At 41.2% G+C, this 22,847-nt stretch overlaps 1 protein-coding gene across 1 annotated transcript in view; it reads left to right on the forward strand.

The window, feature by feature from the left end:
* LOC124115669 (PC3-like endoprotease variant B) overlaps positions 1-22,356 on the forward strand; it is a 34,478-nt gene extending 12,122 nt beyond the window's left edge. The window contains exons 5-12 of the mRNA XM_046476729.2: positions 1,598-1,744; positions 2,441-2,523; positions 7,577-7,665; positions 9,909-10,081; positions 12,051-12,293; positions 16,452-16,552; positions 18,094-18,312; positions 19,963-22,356. Coding sequence (XP_046332685.2) covers positions 1,598-1,744; positions 2,441-2,523; positions 7,577-7,665; positions 9,909-10,081; positions 12,051-12,293; positions 16,452-16,552; positions 18,094-18,312; positions 19,963-21,172 — 2,265 coding nt within the window. The 3' untranslated portion in view covers positions 21,173-22,356. The remainder of the gene's footprint in view (positions 1-1,597; positions 1,745-2,440; positions 2,524-7,576; positions 7,666-9,908; positions 10,082-12,050; positions 12,294-16,451; positions 16,553-18,093; positions 18,313-19,962) is intronic.
* The last annotated feature ends 491 nt before the right edge of the window (positions 22,357-22,847 follow it).

A 22,847-nucleotide genomic window follows, 5' to 3' on the forward strand; every position in this document is an offset into this window, starting at 1 on the left:
TGGGGATGTCACAGGTTCAGGATGGGGATGTCAGGTTCAGGATGGGGATGTCACAGGTTCAGGATGGGGATGTCAGGTTCAGGATGGGGATGTCACAGGTTCAGGGTGGGGATGTCACAGGTTCAGGGTGAGGATGTCAGGTTCAGTATGGGGATGTCAGGTTCAGGATGGGGTGTCACAAGGTCAGGATGGGGATGTCACAGGGTCAGGATGGGGGTGTCACAGGTTCAGGATGAGGATGTCAGGTTCAGTATGGGGATGTCAGGTTCAGGATGGGGTGTCACAGGGTCAGAATGGGGATGTCACAGGGTCAGGATGGGGGTGTCACAGGTTCAGGATGAGGATGTCAGGGTCAGGATTGGGATGTCAGGTTCAGGATGGGGATGTCACAAGGTCAGGATGGGGATGTCAGGTTCAGGATGTGGATGACACAGGTTCAGGGTGGGGATGTCACAGGTTCAGGATGGGGATGTCTGGTTCAGGATGGGGATGTCACAAGGTCAGGATGGGGATGTCAGGTTCAGGATGTGGATGACACAGGTTCAGGGTGGGGATGTCACAGGTTCAGGATGGGGATGTCAGGTTCAGGATGTGGATGACACAGGTTCAGGGTGGGGATGTCACAGGTTCAGGGTGGGGATGTCTGGTTCAGGATGGGGGTGTCACAGGTTCAGGATGGGGATGTCAGGTTCAGGATGTGGATGACACAGGTTCAGGGTGGGGATGTCTGGTTCAGGATGGGGGTGTCACAGGTTCAGGATGGGGATGTCAGGTTCAGGATGTGGATGACACAGGTTCAGGATGGGGATGTCACAGGGTCAGGATGGGGATGTCACAGGTTCAGGGTGGGGATGTCAGGTTCAGGATGGGGATGACAGGTTCAGGATGGGGATGTCACAGGTTCAGGATGGGGATGACACAGGTTCAGGGTGGGGATGTCACAGGTTCAGGGTGGGGATGACAGGTTCAGGATGGGGATGTCACAGGTTCAGGATGGGGATGTCAGGTTCAGGGTGGGGATGTCACAGGTTCAGGATGGGGATGTCACAGGATAGGGTGGGGATGTCACAGGTTCAGGGTGAGGATGTCAGGTTCAGTATGGGGATGTCAGGTTCAGGATGGGGTGTCACAAGGTCAGGATGGGGATGTCACAGGGTCAGGATGGGGGTGTCACAGGTTCAGGATGAGGATGTCAGGTTCAGTATGGGGATGTCAGGTTCAGGATGGGGTGTCACAAGGTCAGGATGGGGATGTCACAGGTTCAGGGTGAGGATGTCAGGTTCAGTATGGGGATGTCAGGTTCAGGATGGGGTGTCACAGGGTCAGGATGGGGATGTCACAGGGTCAGGATGGGGGTGTCACAGGTTCAGGATGAGGATGTCAGGGTCAGGATGGGGATGTCAGGTTCAGGATGGGGATGACAGGTTCAGGATGGGGATGTCATAGGGTAAGGATTGGGATGTCACAGATCCACATTGTGACTGAGGGTGCTATTGGGTGTTGCTTGTATTATTTGTGTGAGTATGCATGTATCAGGCACATTTTTAGAAAGGGGACAAGTTTTCTTAGTTACTTAAACTTTGCAACACTATTTCAGCGCAACTATGGCCAAAGTGCAGGCAAGGTCGGGATGGACCTGAATGTTGACCCGGCATGGAATAATGGCTTCACTGGGACCGACGTCATCATCTGCATCCTGGACGACGGCATCGACCACCAACACGAGGACCTCAGGGACAACTACGTATGTATCGCCTTGTAGCATCTCTCTCCCTAATAGAATCAGCCACCTCCTTGCTCTAGTGGTTAGAGGCCTACCCTGAGCGTAGAAGGTTGGTGGTTCAATTTGTTGTTATCCTGAACAAGTCATGGTCGACTCAGAGTTTGTATACTGTGTCTTAGGCTTAAAAAAATAAAAGAAATAGATCTCAGGCAATGGCTTTTCAAAATATAGTGTGGGCGGGTGGTGTCTTTTTATATTTGTTTTGTTTTTCAAACTAGGATGTAACCAAATAGTGTACAATCAACCTGGGAAAGGGCCTCCCTACATAAATGTATTCCTCCAGTAAAATGCTGGAATACTGTATTTGACTACCATTGGACTTGGAATATTTAAGGATTGTTTTGGGGTTTTTTAAAATTGAAATACAAACGAAACGGCGAACATCATGATGATGCAGGCGGTGCCTGAGAACCAAGACCATTATTTTTTTTAGCCTTAGTGTGGATATCCATGTTTCACTGCAACTTGCTAAGTCAGTGGGCGGGCACTATAAATCTGGCATGAGTCTAGACTAGTCCAAGCAGCCACATACACACACACACACGTGAATGCACGTCTCTATATAAGTATGATAATGCAATGTTAAACCCCATTTCACTACACCAAGGAAATCTGCTTGAAAAACTCCATATTACATATTTAGTATTTCATCTTCAGGATCCTGCAGCCAGCACAGACTTAAATGACCTGGATGACCTCGAGAATGACCCCATGCCTGACAAAAGCAACTCTTTAAACAGGTGAGGGTCCGTGATATTTGCTGAGTCATCGGTATATTAATCATGTCCTTGGTGTGAGAAAAAGGAATTTTTATGCTGAAGCTAAGAATTATCAATCAAAGGTATTCATTCTTCACAGGATATATACTGATTGAGATTTATACTGTTTTGAGACAATTTTTAAATAGAGAATCTCACCCGAGTGTCTTTTGATATCAAATATATCAATACGAGTTGATAAAAGTGGCAAAACTCCGAGGCTTGTCAAGGAGTTTTTCCACTTTTATCAACAAGCGTTGATATATTTGATATCAAAAGACACGAGGGTGAGATTTTATTTATCATCCAACATCATTCTTCCAACTTTTTCAGTTTGTAGACAGTAATAAGTTGTGTCTTAAGTGTAAAAAGTACTGCTGACAGCTTCAGTAGCAGAGCCATTAGTGATGTCATTTGATTGTGACATCATGGTAACCAATGATGTCACAATGGTCTGCAAAGCATTGTGATGCAATTTCATTGCAGCGATATCTACACTGCAGATGTCGCTCGATCTCACCCAAGCGATATCTCCTGTGGGAGCCAGTTTTGGATGATAAATCATGTTCAGCAATTTCCCCAATTATTGATATGTTGCACCTAATGTATTGAGAATTTTTTTATTTTCATTCCCAGAATGAAGTGTGATACCAAGATAATTAAGGCTTTATATTTTTTTAATAGTTGTTTAAAAGATCGACTGAAAAAAGCCCTGAAATTAACAAAATGAAAGTTTTACAACTGAATGCAATGAGAGACAAACCATGAGAATTTATCACCACTGTTCGTAAGAAATGGTGAATACCAAGTATTGAAATATTAATTCTAGCAAGAAAACAATCAGTTATAGCAGCAGCACTAATCTGGAAGTTGAAACTGAACAAAAAATGTAAATTTTTTGACTACCTACATTAAAACCAAATAATATAAAAAAATTGGCATCTATGGTAATTATAATGGAGGTCTATGGTAAAACCAAGGTCATGTGAAGGTCATGTGTGTATCTGTAAGCATGTATTTGTAGATGTATCAAAGTCCAAGTTCTTAGATAACTATTGACATTACACAAACATTGATGGGTAGAATTTGACTTCTAAATTGTTTAGATTTATGTTTTTAAAAGTAAAAAATCTTAAAAATGCCAATGGGGTCATATTTTGCCAAATTAAACACAATTAAACTTTCAATATTGACGAGAGAGAAAGGTGGTTGAGGGCTTCTAAAACACTGTGATCATTATGAACATGTGATCACAGTTTCCAAGCCTCTGAGTATGTTTTGTGTGATAATAATTCGTAATTCTTGATTTGATATTTTTTATGAAACATATTTATATGTTACTAATGGTTAACATGTGTTTTGTTATTTTTCATATTGATGAAATATCAGGGTATGTTACCATGGTTACATGGCTGTTCAGCATCATGTGATTTTGTTGTTGTAGTCTGCTGGTGATTTAGTTAAATTTACTGTATTCTTTGTCTGTGTTTATTTACTGTAAATCTTGAAATTAACGCGAGCGTGAATTAAATGCAAAAAATGCGAGTGGTCTTTGCACGCATTAACTAAACTTCGCATTAATGTCTCCAAAATGACTATCAACAATAAGACGTCCTCGCTGCACACTTTCGATAGCGGAAATACCAACTTGAATATAAACACAAACAACCATATATTCCACATCACGGTCTATTGCCGCAGTTGTAACAAGTATATAACAATGTCATTCAAAGAACAGAAATTACACAATGAGTATCCGGTGAATTATCACTGCTGGGGTCAAGAATTCTACTCCCTCGCGTCAAACTAGGCATCATTGACCACTCCAGCAGTCCACACAACTCTGCATCGGAAAGCCGACACGACCCAACGCGCACCGATAGGTTTACCACACTCCTCTAGGGCTGGGACGAGTCCAAATTTACTATCCGGGTACCCAACCCCCTATTACCCGACCCTACCCGGGTACGCGCTGTAGGTCACAAGAGAGGGGTACAAAATGTCTGATTGGGAAACATTTGCCCGTACTCCTGTCAAAATAAATTTAGATACATGTATAATCCAATCTGGTCATGCATACACTGAAGAGAGGGGTACGAAATGTCTGATTGGGAAACATTTGCCCGTACTCCTGTCAAAATAAATTTAGATACATGTATAATCCAATCTGGTCATGCATACACTGAAGAGAGGGGTACAAAATGTCTGATTGGGAAACATTTGCCCGTACTCCTGTCAAAATAAATTTAGATACATGTATAATCCAATCTGGTCATGCATACACTGAAGAGAGGGGTACAAAATGTCTGATTGGGAAACATTTGCCCGTACTCCTGTCAAAATAAATTTAGATACATGTATAATCCAATCTGGTCATTCATACACTGAAGTTGACTGAAGTTATAGAATAATGCAAACATATAAAGTCAGAAGGATTGTATGTACAGTCAGAAAGATATTTGTCACTTATTGTGTAACCATAGTGTTCTAAATATGTTTTGGCATTAAACAATATAATCACGTGACTTACTACGGGTCCGGGTAGTCCTGTGGGTACCCTGGTCCTACTCAGTACCCACCTAACCCGAGTACCCGAGTTACCTGTCCAAGCCCTACACTCCTCAGACCTACAGTCTTTGTCGTGTCATCTGCCTTCAAGTTTGTTGATACCTTCTGCACATACCAATCAGTGAAGAGTTGTTGGTTCAATTACTGTATTGCCTTTGAGCATCCTTAATGCCAGTCAACAGAAGTAGCATAAACCCTGAGTCACATTTTTGGCTAGGGGTCAGCAGTAATATTAATTTAGAGACGCATTAATCTCAAGATTTACAGTTTCATATTGTGGGGATGAATGTGTTGGTTTCTGTTGCATGTCCACTCGTTGGGGTTCCAAGTCAAGCCTAATGTGCAGTGTCTCCTGCTGGTTTACCTGAGTGGGGGAATCTGGGGGTGGGTTGGACTTGGTACCCAGCAACCTTTGCTTAATGAGGGGGTCAGGGTTGCTGACTTGGTTGATGGTGGTGTGTCAGCTTACCCACATGGTGTGGATCTTTGCTAATAAAATGAATCACTGGATTGTCTGGTTCAGACTTGTACAAGCTGTGATTGCTGGAAAATTGCTGAAGGCTCTGTTAAGCACGCACACGCACACACGCACACGCACACACGCACACGCACACACACACACACACACACACACTCACTCACTCACTCACTCACTCACTCACTCACTCACTCACTCACTCGCTCGCTCATACACACTCACTCACTCACACACACACACACACAAACAAACACACTCACTCAAACAAACACATGCACACACACACAAACACACTCACTCACGCACGCACGCACGCACGCACGCACGCATGCACACACAGACACACACACACACACACTCACTTTCTCTCTCACACACACACACAAATGGCAAATGAGACATTTATTTCAATTTACTTGGTTCACAGATCTGCAAACGAGGAATTAAATAAACATCTTGCAAACAAATCTTTTCCCTTTCCAGTTAATTTATTTAATTTTATCACACAATTAATTCTTAGAAGTAGTATGTGAATATGGCAAGAGTAGTAGCCATGGTGACCCATGAATTTTAATTTTAAGAGATCATTTTAAAAGATACACACATGCACACAGACAGGTGCACACACAGACACACAGGCATACACACACACACACGCACACACACACACACATATAAAATAAAGGCGAGTTTTAGCCATCTTTAAAACTGCTTTTTCATCCCTGTAAATCCCCATTCTACAGTAGCTGTTTCCTGTTTAAACTGCGTGATCCATGCCCAGAACACTGATTTCAAAGGTCACACCTTTGAAATACCTGCATGAACTGTGGCTTGTGTTAGAAGTTCTAGGTGGGAGTATATTGATATCATTTGTGTGGTGGTGACATGTATATTTGTGTTGGTATAGCAGACTTTGGTGGTTTTATTGCTGGAAATGTCATGACTTGTGTCTGTCATATATTTATGATTTTATATACAGAAGCCATGTAGGTGCAACTGAATTTTATGTTGATATTTTTGGTGATTCTTTCTACAATTATAACCATTATATATTAGGTAGGTTTAACACATTTTTAAGGCCTTTTTGACAAATTGACTATTTGCCTGCCATGGGCACTTAGTTGAGGGACCCGTGAAGATTCGGGGTAGAATAGGTCTTCAGCAACTCATGCTTGCCGTAAAAGGTGACTATGCTTGTCGTAAGAGGCAACTAACGGGATCGGGTGGTCAGGCGCACTGACTTGGTTGATGCATGTCATCTCATCCCAAATATGTAGATCGATGCTCATGATGTCAATCACTGGATTGTTTGGTCTAGACTTGATTATTAACAGACTGCCATCATATAGCTGGAATATGCTGACTGCAGCGTTAAACAACAAACAAACAAACAAACAAACAAACAAACAAACTTAGTTGAGAAACCTTGATAAAATGAGCTGTTGGTCATAAAGAAGTCGTTACATGTGTTTTGTTTGATTCAGCAAATTTGAGTTTGAGAATTTATTGCTCACGGAAGACAATAATGTTTTTGGCATCTCTTTTTAGCCGTTAATTCATTATTAAAGTTTATAACTCGTATGAAATACAGGAGAATACATAGTTAGGCAGTCAGGACTTTAAAATAGGTTGTTTAACCGTTAATATTTCGTAGTCAACATGTTCATTTGATTATTATTTTTCCATCTTCTTTGTATTATGAGCCTAGGGCCTTAAGTACTAAATATAGTCAGGTTGGTCGGGTAGGCTAGTGGTTTAAGCATTCGCTCGTCACGCCGAAGACCTGGGTTCGATTCCCAACATGAGTACAATGAGTGAAGCCCATGTCTATATGAATACGTTCTGTATCATGTTCATTATTCAGTCTTGCTTGACAACGGTTTAAGGATCCATACCAAAACGTCGCCTTTACTGTAAGTAAAGAAGTTGTGTCTAATTGTAACCATGTTCTGCTGGAGTAACACATCTCCTCCTGTTGTTCTCCTCCAGCCATGGGACTCGCTGTGCTGGTGAGATCGCTTCATCTGCTCACAATGACAACTGTGGGGTTGGGGTCGCTTTCACCGCCAAAATTGGAGGTAAGAATATACCAATTTTCAACACACCTGCACCAAGAATATAACAGAAAATTGTATGACTGATATTGTTGAGCCAAAAATTGTGTCTGATATTGTTGAGCCGAAAATTGCATGTCTGATATTGTTGAACCAAAAATTGCATGTCTGTTATTGTTGACCTGAAAATTGTGTCTGATATTGTTCAACCGAAAAATGTATGTCTGATATTGTTGAGCCGAAAATTGCATGTCTGATATTGTTGAACCGAAAATTGTGTCTGATATTGTTGAGCTGAAAAATGTATGTCTGATATTGTTGAGCTGAAAATTGCATGTCTGATATTGTTGAGCCGAAAATTGCATGTCTGATATTGTTGAGCCAAAATTTGTATGTCTGATATTGTTAAGCCGAAAATTGCATGTCTGATATTGTTAAGCCAAAAATTGTATGTCTGATATTGTTGAGCTGAAAATTGCATGTCTGATATTGTTAAGCCAAAAATTGTATGTCTGATATTGTTGAGCCGAAAATTGTATGTCTGATATTGTTGAGCCGAAAATTGTATGTCTGATATTTTTGTGACAGATTTTCACATAACATTTGCAGCTGTTGTCCATCTATCTACCTTTTGCATGTTAGACATCTCCTCTGAACCATCATGGCCTATAGAGCTGAAATTTTGAAAAAATGGTCCCGGGTATGGTGTTTCTTAAACATGCTCACTGCTCCGATCCGATTCTTTATGGATTATATTTGTGATGTCCCTGTTGGAGAAAAAAAGATATTTTGGTCATTACTCAGCCATTTCTGTATCAATATATGCAGCATGTATGTGGTTTTCGGAATGAATTATTGGCATGTTTTGATTTTTCGTCAAGATGTAGTTACGACATTTGACTTTAATGCACCCCCAATTTTCTAGCGTTGTACTTCATTTCCGAAATCTTCTCTGAAACTGCATGAAACTTTGTATGACTGATCCTCTCTTTAGTGTCTCAAAAATGCTTGCAGAATTTTAATCTGATTTAAGACATGTCATCAAAAAACCCATTAATGCTATTGGTCGGCCATCTTTTCCAAACTTTTCTCATTTTTGCAATATTTTTAATCTTTATCTTGAGTCAATCTTTACAGAAAACAGTTTTAGTTGTAACCAAAGAAAAAAATACTGTCATGTGCAATACAAGGTAAAGTAGGGGCTAAATTGGAATCTATATCTTAGACCCCTGTAGATAGCCATGTTTCATTAAATTATCTGCATACTTTGGGGAGCAATGGCTAAAAGTAGTTTTTCCCATTTCATGGAAACAAAATTGACTTTAAGAAGATGTGGTTTGAGCAACACGGTTCGAGGCAGTAAAGATGGTCGAGGCAAATTTTGTCTGTCCTATACCAATTAAGATGGGAGAAAACACCAAAGCAAGTTCAAGCAGGTCCAAACTGTCCACCGATTACTAGCATGCATTGTTACCCATGTGACCAGTGTGTCGGTAAAAGTAACCCATGGGTTGTCAAAGCCAAAACAGCCCTTGATCGGACATCAAGGCATCTTTAGGGACCTACAGCACCTCTATGAGTGGTCTCGTTCTTGGGCGGGACTATTTACAACTTCCATGACCCCTAGTAACCTTGACAATGACACTGACATTTGCAAGTGGCACTTTAACAATGAACCCATTGACAGAACACACCCTTGTTGTATGATCAATCTCATTGAAATCAGACCTTAGTTCTCGCTACCCTTAAACAAAGATCTGAGGATATCCCATTAGGGGTCACGTCTGAACGGCCTTTCATCCAACCAATCAGGGCGTCGCTTACCAGATCATGAAAGTGATAGTTGGAATGTGATTTCTAATGATGCAACCTCGAAAACTTTAACACTGGGTATTCCGAACGATAGTTACGGGTTTAACAACTGAATCCATACAATCTGGACTATCTATTAGCCATTCCACAATGTTCTTTTGTTCATGTTTCAAATTTTAAATCGAGAAATTGTCAAAATATGTTTCGAAGCATAGTCGCCAATTTGAAATTAGTGCCGTAAAGCACAAGAAAGCAGTCTTCTGATTGGTCATTCCATTGGTCGGTCAAGGTTCGCGCAAGGTCGGTCTGACGTGACCCATACTGGGATGTCCTCAGATCTTTGTTTAGCGGTAGTGAGAACTAAGAACTGGTTTTAATGAGATTGGTTGTATGATATGACTTAAGTACCAACTATATGTATACCAATACATGATGAAAGTCAACCACTGTTGCAGGTGTGAGGATTCTGGACGGCAACATCACCGACTCCCTGGAGGCTGCGGCGCTGGTCTTCAACAACGAGTACATCGATATCTACAGTGCATCATGGGGCCCTAAGGACGATGGCCGCACCATGGCTCGGCCAGGCACTATGGCCTCTGAAGCTCTCCGGAAGGGAGTGACAGAGGTACACTACAGTTGTTGGTCTAGTTCACCTGTCACTGTGCTATTGGTTAGATCCTGTAGCCTGTTGATGTGCTGTTGGTTATATCCTGTAGCCTGTTGCTGTGCTATTGGTTATATCATTTAGCCTGTTACTGTGCTATTGGTTATATCCTTTAGCCTGTTGCTGTGCTATTGGTTATATCCTTTAGCCTGTTACTGTGCTATTGGTTATATCCTTTAGCCTGTTACTGTGCTATTGGTTATACCCTTTAGCCTGTTACTGTGCTATTGGTTATATCCTTTAGCCTGTTGCTGTGCTATTGGTTATACCCTTTAGCCTGTTGCTGTGCTATTAGTTTTATCCTTTTGCCTGTTGCTGTGCTATTGGTTATATCCTTTTGTCTGTTACTGTGCTATTGGTTATATCCTTTTGCCTGTTGCTAGGCTATCAGTTATATCCTTTTGCATGTTGCTGTGCTGTTGGTTATATCCTGTAGCCTGTTGCAGTGCTGTTGGTTATATCCTGTAGCCTGTTGCTGTTCTATTGGTTATATCCTTTTGCCTGTTGCTAGGCTATTGGCTATATCCTTTTGCCATTGCTGTGCTTTTGGTTATATCCTTTTGCATGTTGCTGTGCCTTTGGTCAAATCATTTTAGCTGTCGCTGTGCTATTGGTTATATCCTTTAGCCTCTTGCTGTGCTGTTGGTTATATCCAGTAGCCTGTTGCTAGGCTATTGGTTGTATCCTTTAGCCTGTTGCTGTGCTATTTGTTATATACTTTAGCTTGTTACTGTTCTATTGGTTATATCATTAAGCCAAATGCTGTGATTGGTTATATCCTTTTGGCCGTTGCTGTGCTATTGGTTATATCCTGTAGCCTGTTGCTGTGCTATTGGTTATACCCTACATGCCAGTATCCAATCAAGCCTCTTTACCAAGCACACCTTCCATCAAAGCTGCAAGCTGATTACTGTAAACACAGCATGTTACTGAAGTGTTCTCACGTGGCTGCTGTTGACACGTGAAAATCGCGAAATGAGTACAGTTAATGTATCTTTTATTCGAACCTTGACTTATACAACAACGCTTATCCAGATCGAGACAGTGTAGTCGATGATTTTGAGTTTTTGAGTGTTGCTGCTTTTTTGCCACTCAAAACAGACTGTTATGTCAGATTTTTCTCAGTTGTTAACAAATCCATATTAAATTCCACCTTTTCAAATTGGGGACATGATTTTTTAATTCTTTTTAAGTACAAAATCAATCACACGTATATTTAATGCTACACATGGGTGACTAAATTATTCAAAACAGTATTACATGATAAATGTATTGTAATATTTGTTACAATATTGTTACCAATGTTGTGACATAGTATGAAACTAAGGATGATTCGATTACATCTAATCCCTCATAACATGATGTTTTTTTGAAATTCCCTTTTTTGTCTGCTTGGAACCCTGGGTAACTTAAACATTTTCCCAGGTCCCCGAGTTTATCTCAATGAGGTTCGACTGTATATTCATTTACAAAGGCTTTGGTTAACACTTAGCAGTTGTTCACATCTCCTGGAAATCACATGACAGTCAAAAAGATTACTGTAAGGCTTTCATTTAAGATTTAAATGACTGCCCTTGAAGGGATTCAGAACTATGCTTGTCATATGAGTCGAATTAACAGATCTGTGGTAAGCTCGTGATTGCCTGGTTGATTGCATGTCATCATACCCCGATGGCAAGGATCAGTGTTCACAATATCAATTATGGTTTGTATGGAAGCCTTTTAGTGCCATTTGTTTTTTTTTGTCTTTTTCTTGAAATTTCTAGAAACTAATTTAATATTAGGTTAGTATCTTGAAATTTCAAGTTTAAAGTATCTTAAAATTTATAAAAAAATATATATGTATGAAAATGGCCCTAAAAGGCTTCAGTAGGTTTGTTTGTTTGCAATGTGTGTAAACTGTTCAAATAACCCTGCCTTCTTCCTGCAGGGTCGTGGAGGTCTGGGCAGCATCTACGTGTGGGCGACAGGCAATGGGGGCCTGTATGAGGATGACTGCAGCGCTGATGGCTACGTCTCCAGCATCGAGAGCATGTCATTCGGCTCTGTAACCGATAAGGGGGAACGGCCCTATTTCATGGAGATATGCACGTCCACGCTGGCGGTAGTGCCCTCTGGTGGTGAGGTGGTGAAGGGGGAGGAGCAGGAAATGGGAATTACAAAGCTCAAAGTGGTGAGTACAGTTTGGATGTATTCAGATGAAGGTCACAGTATTAGATGTATTCAGATATAGGTCAAAGTATATATCACAAAGCTCAAGGTGGTGAGTACAGTTTGGATGTATTCAGATGAAGGTCAAAGTATTGGATGTATTCAGATGAAGGTCAAAGTATTGGATGTATTCAGATGAAGGTCAAAGTATTGGATGTATTCAGATGAAGGTCAAAGTATTGGATGTATTCAGATGAAGGTCAAAGTATTGGATGAATTCAGATGAAGGTCAAAGTATTGGATGTATTCAGATGAAGGTCAAAGTATATATCACAAAGCTCAAGGTGGTGAGTACAGTTTGGATGTATTCAGATGAAGGTCAAAGTATTGGATGTATTCAGATGAAGGTCAAAGTATTAGATGTATTCAGATGAAGGTCAAAGTATTGGATGTATTCAGATGAAGGTCAAAGTATATATCACAAAGTTTTGGGTTTTGTTCTCATGCAAGACCTTTTGGAATTAATTCTGTCACTCTACCTTAGATAACAACTTTGCTGTAACATAGTGTTGGATGACGGTGTAAGGGAGATAAGTCTGATGGGACAGCTGTCAGTGTGGACTGCATGATTGTCTTGAAGTTTAGTTTGAGTGTGTTGAATGTTTGAGATGGACTTTTGGGACATTGGGGGATTGCAGGTTTGTAAGGGGGGTTGTAGGGATATTGGGGGGATTGCAAGGTTGTTAGGGGGATTGTTGGGTTATTAGGGTCATTGGAGGGTTGTTAGGGAGGATTGTAAGGTTGTTGGGGGGGGGGGGGATTGTAGGGTTGTTAGGGGGCTTGTAAGGTTGTTAGGGGTATTGTAGGGTTGTAAGGGGGATTTTAGGGATATTGGGGGCATTGCAGGGTTGTTGTAGGGTTGTTAGGGGGCTTGTTGGGTTGTTTGGGGGATTGCAGGGTTGTTAGGGGAATTGTAGGGTTGTTAGGGGCATTGTAGGATTGTTAGGGGTATTGTAAGGGATTGTATGGTTCTTTTAGGACTGTAGGGTTGTTAAGTTGATTGTAGGATTGTTCGAGGGATTGTAGGTTTATTAGGGGCACTGAAGGGTTGTTAGGGGGGATTGTAGGGTTATTAGGGGGATTGCAGGGTTGTTAGGCCGTTGTTGGCTTATTAGGGGCATTGTTGGGTTGTTAGGGGGATTGTAAGGTTGTTAGGGGGATTGTAGGGTTGTTAGGAGGATTGTAGGTTTGTTAGGGGGGTTGTTAGGGGTATTGTAAGGTTGTTAGTGGCATTGTAGGGTTGTGAGGGGGATTGCAGGGTTCTTAGGAGGATTGTAGGTTTGTTAGGGGGGTTGTAGGGTTGTTAGGAGGATTGTAGGGTTGTTAGCGGTATTGTTAGGTTGTTAGTGGCATTGTAGGGTTGTTAGGGGGATTGCAGGGTTGTTAGGGGGGATTGTAGGGTTCTTAGGAGGATTGTAGGTTTGTTAGGGGGATTGTAGGGTTCTTAGGAGGATTGCAGGGTTGTTAGGGGGATTGTAAGGTTCTTAGGGGGATTGTAGGGTTGTTAGTGGCATTGTAGGGTTGTTAGGGGGATTGTAAGGTTGTTAGGGGGATTGTAGGGTTCTTAGGAGGATTGTATGTTGTTAGGGGGATTGTAGGGTTGTTAGTGGCATTGTAGGGTTGTTAGGGGGATTGTAAGGTTGTTAGGGGGATTGTAGGGATATTGGGGGATTGTAGGGATGTTAGGGGGATTGTAAGGTTGTTAGGGTCATTGTAGGGTTCTTAGGAGGATTGTAGGGTTGTTAGGGGGATTGTAAGGTTGTAAGTGGCATTGTAGGGTTGTTAGGGGGATTGTAAGGTTGTTAGGGGGATTGTAGGGATATTGGGGGGATTGCAGGGATGTTCGGGGGATTTTAAGGTTGTTAGGGTCATTGTAGGGTTCTTATGAGGATTGTAGGTTTGTTACGGGGATTGAAGGGATATTGGGGGTTTTTTAGGGTTGAAAGGGGGATTACAGGGATGTTAGGGGGATTTTTGGGTTGTTAGGGGGATTGTAGGGATATTGGGGGATTGTAGGGATGTTAGGGGGATTGTAAGGTTGTTAGGGTCATTGTAGGGTTCTTAGGAGGATTGTAGGGTTGTTAGGGGGATTGTAAGGTTGTAAGTGGCATTGTAGGGTTGTTAGGGGGATTGTAGGGTTGTTAGGGGGATTGTAGGGATATTGGGGGGATTGCAGGGATGTTCGGGGGATTTTAAGGTTGTTAGGGTCATTATAGGGTTCTTATGAGGATTGTAGGTTTGTTACCGGGATTGTAGGGATATTGGGGTTTTTTTAGGGTTGAAAGGGGGATTACAGGGATGTTAGGGGGATTTTTGGGTTGTTAGGGGGATTGTAGGGATATTGGGGCGGGGATTGCAGAGTTGTTAGGGGGATTGTAAGGTTGTTAGGGGCATGTTAGGATTTTTTTAGGACTGTAGCGTTTTCAGGGAGATTGTAGGGTTATTAATGGGAGTGTCAGGTTTGTTGGAGGATTGTAGGGTTATTAATGGGAGTGTCAGGTTTGTTGGAGGATTGTAGGGTTATTAATGGGAGTGTAGGGTTTGTTGGAGGATTGTAGGGTTATTAATGGGAGTGTAAGGTTTGTTGGAGGAGTGTAGGGTTATTAATAGGAGTGTAGGGTTTGTTGGAGGATTGTAGGGTTATTAATGGGAGTGTAGGGTTTGTTGGAGGATTGTAGGGTTATTAATGGGAGTGTAAGGTTTGTTGGAGGATTGTAGGGTTATTAATGGGAGTGTAAGGTTTGTTGGAGGATTGTAGGGTTATTAATGGGAGTGTAGGGTTTGTTGGAGGATTGTAGGGTTATTAATGGGAGTGTAGGGTTTGTTGGAGGATTGTAGGGTTATTAATGGGAGTGTAGGGTTTGTTGGAGGATTGTAGGGTTATTAATGGGAGTGTAGGGTTTGTTGGAGGAGTGTAGGGTTATTAATGGGAGTGTAGGGTTTGTTGGAGGATTGTAGGGTTATTAATGGGAGTGTAAGGTTTGTTGGAGGATTGTAGGGTTATTAATGGGAGTGTAGGGTTTGTTGGAGGATTGTAGGGTTATTAATGGGAGTGTAGGGTTTGTTGGAGGATTGTAGGGTTATTAATGGGAGTGTAGGGTTTGTTGGAGGATTGTAGGGTTATTAATGGGAGTGTAGGGTTTGTTGGAGGAGTGTAGGGTTATTAATGGGAGTGTAGGGTTTGTTGGAGGATTGTAGGGTTATTAATGGGAGTGTAAGGTTTGTTGGAGGATTGTAGGGTTATTAATGGGAGCGTAAGGTTTGTTGGTGGATTGTAGGGTTATTACTGGGAGTGTTAGGTTTGTTGGAGGATTGTAGGGTTATTAATAGGAGTGTAGGGTTTGTTGGAGGATTGTAGGGTTATTAATGGGAGTTTAGGGTTTGTTGGAGGATTGTAGGGTTATTAATAGGAGTGTAGGGTTTGTTGGAGGATTGTAGGGTTATTAATGGGAGTGTAGGGTTTGTTGGAGGATTGTAGGGTTTTTAATGGGAGTGTAGGGTTTGTTGGAGGATTGTAGGGTTATTAATGGGAGCGTAAGGTTTGTTGGAGGATTGTAGGGTTATTAATGGGAGTGTAAGGTTTGTTGGAGGATTGTAGGGTTTTTAATGGGAGTGTAGGGTTTGTTGGAGGATTGTAGGGTTATTAATAGGAGTGTAGGGTTTGTTGAAGGATTGTAGGGTTATTAATGGGAGTGTAAGGTTTGTTGGAGGATTGTAGGGTTATTAATGGGAGTGTAGGGTTTGTTGGAGGATTGTAGGGTTATTAATAGGAGTGTAGGGTTTGTTGGAGGATTGTAGGGTTATTAATGGGAGTGTAGGGTTTGTTGGAGGATTGTAGGGTTATTAATGGGAGTGTAGGGTTTGTTGGAGGATTGTAGGGTTATTAATAGGAGTGTAGGGTTTGTTGGAGGATTGTAGGGTTATTAATGGGAGTGTAAGGTTTGTTGGAGGATTGTAGGGTGGGAATGAGATATAGAAGTGACGTGGAAAGCTACTCCAGGCAATTCTTGTTTGACAAATGAAGGTAGCACCAGATCTGCTAAATACCGTTACACAAGGGAAGGATAATCAACAAGATCTGTTATAGGAAAAGCTGTGTAAGTGCTGTGCCGTGTTGCAGGTAACAACAGACATCAATGGTGGGTGTATCGAGAACTTCCAAGGAACATCGAGTGCAGCCCCTCTGGCAGCAGGGTGTGTGGCGCTGGCGCTCCAGGCAAAGTGAGTACCATCCAGTACTGGGTGCTGTTGTACAGAGCGATCTTAGCGCTAGGGTGATTGTAACTCCCATACCTTAACATAGACTTACAACAGCCTTAGCGCTGAAGTTGTTTAGTACAAGCCACCTTTCCAGGAGGATATTTTCCGTATCTCCAGTTGGTGATATATTTTTGAAATGTTGTGGAGTTCTATCATGTTGTAGCCTTGTTGTTGTTTGACATTATGTGGTTCTGTGCACACACATCACAATCCAGATGGCGGGGGTAAATGTATGGTTGACTCTGCTCAAGATTTACTCCTGAGTTCTAAGGTTTCTGTCCTGCTTCAAACTGTAACAGAGTTTATTAAAAAACTTATTATACCTCCTCAGGGCAGTAACGTTGCAAAAAATTAACCTCTGTTCATCAAGCAGCAAATTGGTACCTGGTAGGATGAGTGAGTGAGTGAGTTGGGTTTCATGCAGCTCTTAACAGTATTCCACTTATATCACGGCGTGTCAGCTTAATGTTGGAGGAAATCCCAAAGTGATACAGGTCTCAGATGTTTACCACTTTGGTGAAACCCATGAGCATGGGTATGATGCTGACAAACCAAGAAACATAATCGGGGCGAACCGGGATTCGAACCCACAATCATAGGTTTCTGGCGTGCCCAAGGGACGCAACTCTGCACAGCAAAGATGACTGGGCCACCGCGCCCCCGTAGGATGAGATGATGACATGAATACATAACCTTGTAGCAGCTAACACTAAACAGGCAGCTCAGGTTGTATACAATGAGGAAGACATCCCTTGTTTTGAGCCTTTGGCATCGATTGGTGAGTAGGCTGAGTTAACAATACTCCAGCAATATCATGGAGAGGTACACCAGAAATATTATTCATTCTATCCATGTGGGGAATCAAACTAGGACCTTTGCCGTGATGAACGAACACTTCAACCACTGGGCTAGCCCACCACCCCTATCCATCAATTAAATGTTGTTATTCCCTTGTCAAATGTTCATATTCACCTTGTTAAATGTTGTTATTCCCTAGTTAAATGTTCTTGTTCCCTTGTTAAATGTTCCTGTTCCCTTGTTAAATGTTCATATTCACCTTGTTAAATGTTCCTATTCCCTTGTTAAATGTTCTTGTTCCCTTGTTAAATGTTATTCCCTTGTTAAATGTTCCTATTCCCTTGCTAAATGTTCTTGTTCCCTTGTTAAATGTTCCTATTCCCTTGTTAAATGTTCCTATTCCCTTGTTAAATGTTCTTATTCCGTTGTTAAATGTTCCTATTCCCTCGTTAAATGTTCCTATTCCCTTGTTAAATGTTCTTGTTCCCTTGTTAAATGTTCTTGTTCCCTTGTTGAATGTTCCTATTCCCTTGTTAAATGTTCCTATTCCCTTGTTAAATGTTCCTATTCCCTTGGTAAATGTTCCTATTCCCTTGTTAAATGTTTTCATTCCCTTGTTAAATGTTCTCATTCCCTTGGTAAATGTTCCTATTCCCTTGTTAAATGTTCTTATTCCCTTGGTAAATGTTCTTGTTCTCTTCCAGTCCCTCCCTGACCTGGCGTGATGTCCAGCACATCGTGGTGCACAGCTCACGCATCCCCTCCGTCGACCACAGCTGGGTGGTGAACGGCGCCGGCCTCCACGTCAGTCACAAGTTCGGCTTCGGTGTTCTTGATGCCAGTCGGATGGTGGAGCTGGCACAAAACTGGGTGACGGTGCCAGAGCAGCATGTCTGTCGATACCACCAGGAGAGTGTCAATAAGTGAGTAAAGAACATGGTCACTTATTTGTGTTTACTGACTTTTGGATAACCATTTAGTTTGGTTCTTCAAAATACAAACAAAAATATACAAGGGTGTGTGGGTCAATATATATATATTTTTATCTTATTTGGCATCAGGTTGTTTGTGTTGGTTAGTTTTGTTTGAAAATAACAATGATAAGAATTAAAAAAATGAAAATTGGTTCTCAGGCAATGGCTTTTGAAAAAATAGTGTGGGTAGGCGGTGTTGTTTTTGTTTGTTTGTTTTGTTTTTTGTTGTTGTTGATCAAATTAACAGTTGCGTACAATCAACCCAGGATAGGGCCTCCCAACATAAATGAATTCCTTGATGAGTAAAATACTGGAATACAGTATTTTACTACCGTTGGACTACTAGCTAGTGCATAATACATGCGAAAACCTAATTGTGAGCACACAACACTGAAAGAAGTATTTCAACAAATCTGTACTGAAGTGGGCAAGTTAACGGTAGTCCTGTTATTACCCTATCTGGCTATCAACATGATCAAAGTCTTTATTGTGTAAATGGACTAATGCTATAAACCATTGTTACTTTTATCCAAGATTTCATTCAATTTTGTTCACATTAATTTCAGCGAAATTGTGTACGAACTGTTCAGGAAATCATACGCCATGAACTCGCCTTGAAATGAACATTAGTTGTTAAAGATACAAAGTCTTTCTGTCACTGTATTGAAATTTCTTTGCAGTTATTATATTGGCCATGACAGTTGTTTTAACCTAAATCACCCATAGATAGGAACTGTTTCCTATTGTTAACGTGACATATCTATATTGGAAGGGCCCTGTGAAGATCCAGGTTATAATTTGCCTTCAGCAACCCATGCTTGTTGCAAGAGGCAACTAACACGATTGATGTGGTCGCTGATTTGGTTGATGCATGTCATCATTTCCCAATTGTGCGGATTGATGTCAGCATGTCAATCACCGGATTGTCTGGTCCAGACTTGATAATTTACAGATCGCTGACATATAGCTGGAATATTGATTAGTGCGGCATTAAACAACAACAAACAAACAAAGTTCTGAAAAGACTTTGTTATCATGATTGCAGTGACAAGACTACCCACAGTGCAACTTATGAATTAATTACAAGGAAATGTGAAACAGAAAAGACTAACTAACTTTGCTGGGTTGCTAGGGGCATTACTGACAAATAAGTAATTTTACTGAAAATCACTACTGTTTAACCAGAATAGGGACATTGGTCCTAGAGACTTTGGCCATGCTGCTGTTTCAAGAAGGCTTCGTCATTTTGCAAAATTGTTATTGCATAATACATCCTAAACATTTGTTAAGATCTCATTATGTTGACAATATAGTGTCATTTAACTCATCTAGGGTCTGAATAATATCAGGATCTAAGGTATTCAGATTCTGGGTGAAAATCAGGCACGTGATGATGACCGGGGCGGTCGGGTAGCCTAGTGGTTAAAGCGTTTGCTCGTCACGCCGAAGACCCGGGTTCGATTCCCGACATGGGTACAATGTGTGAAGCCCATTTCTGGCGTCCCCCACTGTGATATTGCTGGAATATTGCTAAAAGCGGCGTAAAACCATACTCACTCACTCTCTCTGATGATGACCCAGCATTTTTGTGTATTTCAGACAGATTACATCAAAGGGGAAGGTGATTGATGAGATTGAGGTAACTGGATGCACAGGAGAAAGGAACAGAATCCATAACCTTGAACATGTCCAGGTGAAGGTCAAACTGACGCACAGTCGCCGTGGCGACATACTGATAAAGCTCCGGTCACCATCTGGCACCTGGTCGAAGCTCCTGTCACCACGTCCTTACGATGACAGCGACAAGGGCATAAGTTTCACCTTCATGACCGTCCACTCCTGGTCCGAGGACCCCATAGGAATATGGCAGCTTTCTGTCGAGGACAAGCCAGGGGAACCCACAAGGAACAATGAAGGGGAGTTGCTGGAGTGGAGTCTCATTCTCTATGGCACGGCAGATTCAAGAGTCAACAGGATGGATTCCCATTCCGAAACAGCAAGGAAAACCTTTGTTCCAACTCTGAAGGAGGTAAAACTTCACATGGACGAAGAACAGGTCAGGACTAACAAGGTGACCCTTACTCCATACGAGTCATTTCCTGTGAAAAGGAACGAGTCTGATGGGCTGGAAGATAGTAAGTTTGTGGAAAACCTCATCAAAGCTTTACAGGACTCCAAAGGAAGCAGTGGAGCTTCAGGCAAAACTAAGTCACCGGATAAAAGAAAACTGGGAAAGACATATCTCAGTAATTGGAACAGAGGAGATTATGTTACAGAAGTAAAGAAATCATACAACCCTGACCAGATGCTTGATGATGGTGTCTTGGACGAACTGGTTGATGCAATGGAAAAGGAATTTGGTACAGGTTCTGATGGCTATAAAAGGACTTCAGAAGCTCTGAGGACTGAAGATGATCTGGAGGATGTATTGGCTGAGGTCAAACGTAGACTCCAGCTGGAGAGAAGGTTGATGAAGCAGAATGCTCAACAAAGGAACTTGGAAGAGGACAAGGAGCAGCAGCAACTCCTGAAGAAACTCCTGGAGGAGGTGAAGAAGGAACAGGAAGAAGACCAGAAGGCAGCTTGGGTGCTGACGAGTAAGATGGCCAGTCAGCCAAATGACAATCTGGACAGACTCCTGAATGAGGCTCGCAAGATGCTGAAGCAAAAAGATACAAGACAATATCTGAGAGATGAAGGGAGAGATGCTGAGATTAAAAGTGCTTCCAAGACTGATAATGTTGGGGTGGATCAAATTACTATTCGGACTTTGAAAGATTTACTTAATTATCTTGAAGATACAGAATAATAGAATGGAGATACGCACAAGTGAGGAACTTGTCATATATATTGAATATATAATTTTGTAGAGTTAGAAGGGAATGGAATTCTATTGGAAGAACGTTTTCGAATGTTTTGTCTCTACTAACTATACCAAATATATAGCTAAGATAATTGTGATTTACATATCGAGTCAGTTATTGGACTCAAAGAGAACAGGCTGATACAACCCAGTTCTTGGAGACATTATTGAGGAGGATTTTTCAGGGATTTTTTGCTCAATCATGTACATTTGTATACACTTTTATACTTAAAGAATCATAGCTTTTTTATGAACATTTTTGTAAAAAGTTTAAATTGTAGGTATATCTATATCCATCTGCCAGATGGTGATTGCAGTTCATTGTCTTCTAATCTGCTGTATGTCAATTTGGTTTTCATGACTTGTTTCTATGAAGTATGTTTAACAGGGACGACTGTTGATATTGTTATTTATATTTGTTGCAAATATATCATATTTATATTTGTGATGTCAGTTTTGCTGGCTGTATTCCATCATTTCATTGTCGATGTCACTTTATGATCTGTTGTAACAATTTCTTTGCTTTTATAAATGTTTGAAAGTATTTACCGTTATTATTTTGGTCTACTTTTTCTCACTGAAATTCTACATTTCTGAGTCTTAATGGTCATATATAGGAATTAGATTTTTTCTATGTGGTAAATTGTCAATCAAAGTTACATGTTTTTATGTATTTATGGCATTGGGATCATTTTGGAACTTTCAGTTTAATTTTAGATTTACTGTTATTCAGGATTGAAATGTTTGAAATTTAGGTACAAAATACTTTGGTTAATTTATTTTGGTCCTATTTGACAAAGAAGGAATCTGTGATAGTCGAGTGGTTAAAGGCACAGCAATTACCTGTGGGGAGTTACTTCCCTTAGTTTGACAAGGACACACTGATGGTGGGTTTGAAACGCAGAGTCACCCAGATTATTATCATTGGTTTGCCATACCATTTCTAATGGGTTTAATCAAATTGGTATATCTCTGACCTGAAATGCCCTTCCAAGCGGGTTTAAACTCACTCACTCACTCACTGTTTTAGTTGGAGTTGTCTTGTTAATTTGCTATTAATGAAGATATATGTTTATATATATTTATATATATGATTCTATTGATTCCATGATTAAACCATAATAACAGTCTTTGACAATGCTTTTCTGGTGTGACGTTTATCAATTCATATATAATTAAAAGCAACAGTCATATTATTACCTCAGGGGTGATGGGGCAGCCTTGTGGTTTAAAGTGTTCGCGCGTTACAAAGACCTGGGTTTGATTCCAAAAATGGGTACAATGTGTCAAGTCCATTTCTGGTGTCCCCAGCTGTGATATTGCTGGAATATAAGCGGTGTAAAAATACTCTCTGTCGCTTGCTCACTCGCTCACTGACTGACTGACTCACTCACTCGACTTAACTGTGCCTGACTGGTTAACCAAGAAAAGAAAGAGCTTGATATTGCATCTTTAAACATTTAAAGTACTTTTTTTAAGGTGGCAATTCTGAGTCAGATAAGATCCCTAGTACCCACTGCTTGTGGTAAAAGCCCACAATTAAAGATGGTGCCATCCCACCCTCTCCCCTTAATCCTGAATCCCGATCACCATCTAATTTTTCTAACCTAGTCTCATTTGC

The sequence above is a fragment of the Haliotis rufescens genome, unplaced genomic scaffold (genome assembly GCF_023055435.1).
Source record: "Haliotis rufescens isolate VD_foot unplaced genomic scaffold, xgHalRufe1.0.p SCAF_49, whole genome shotgun sequence".
Lineage (NCBI taxonomy): Eukaryota > Metazoa > Mollusca > Gastropoda > Lepetellida > Haliotidae > Haliotis > Haliotis rufescens.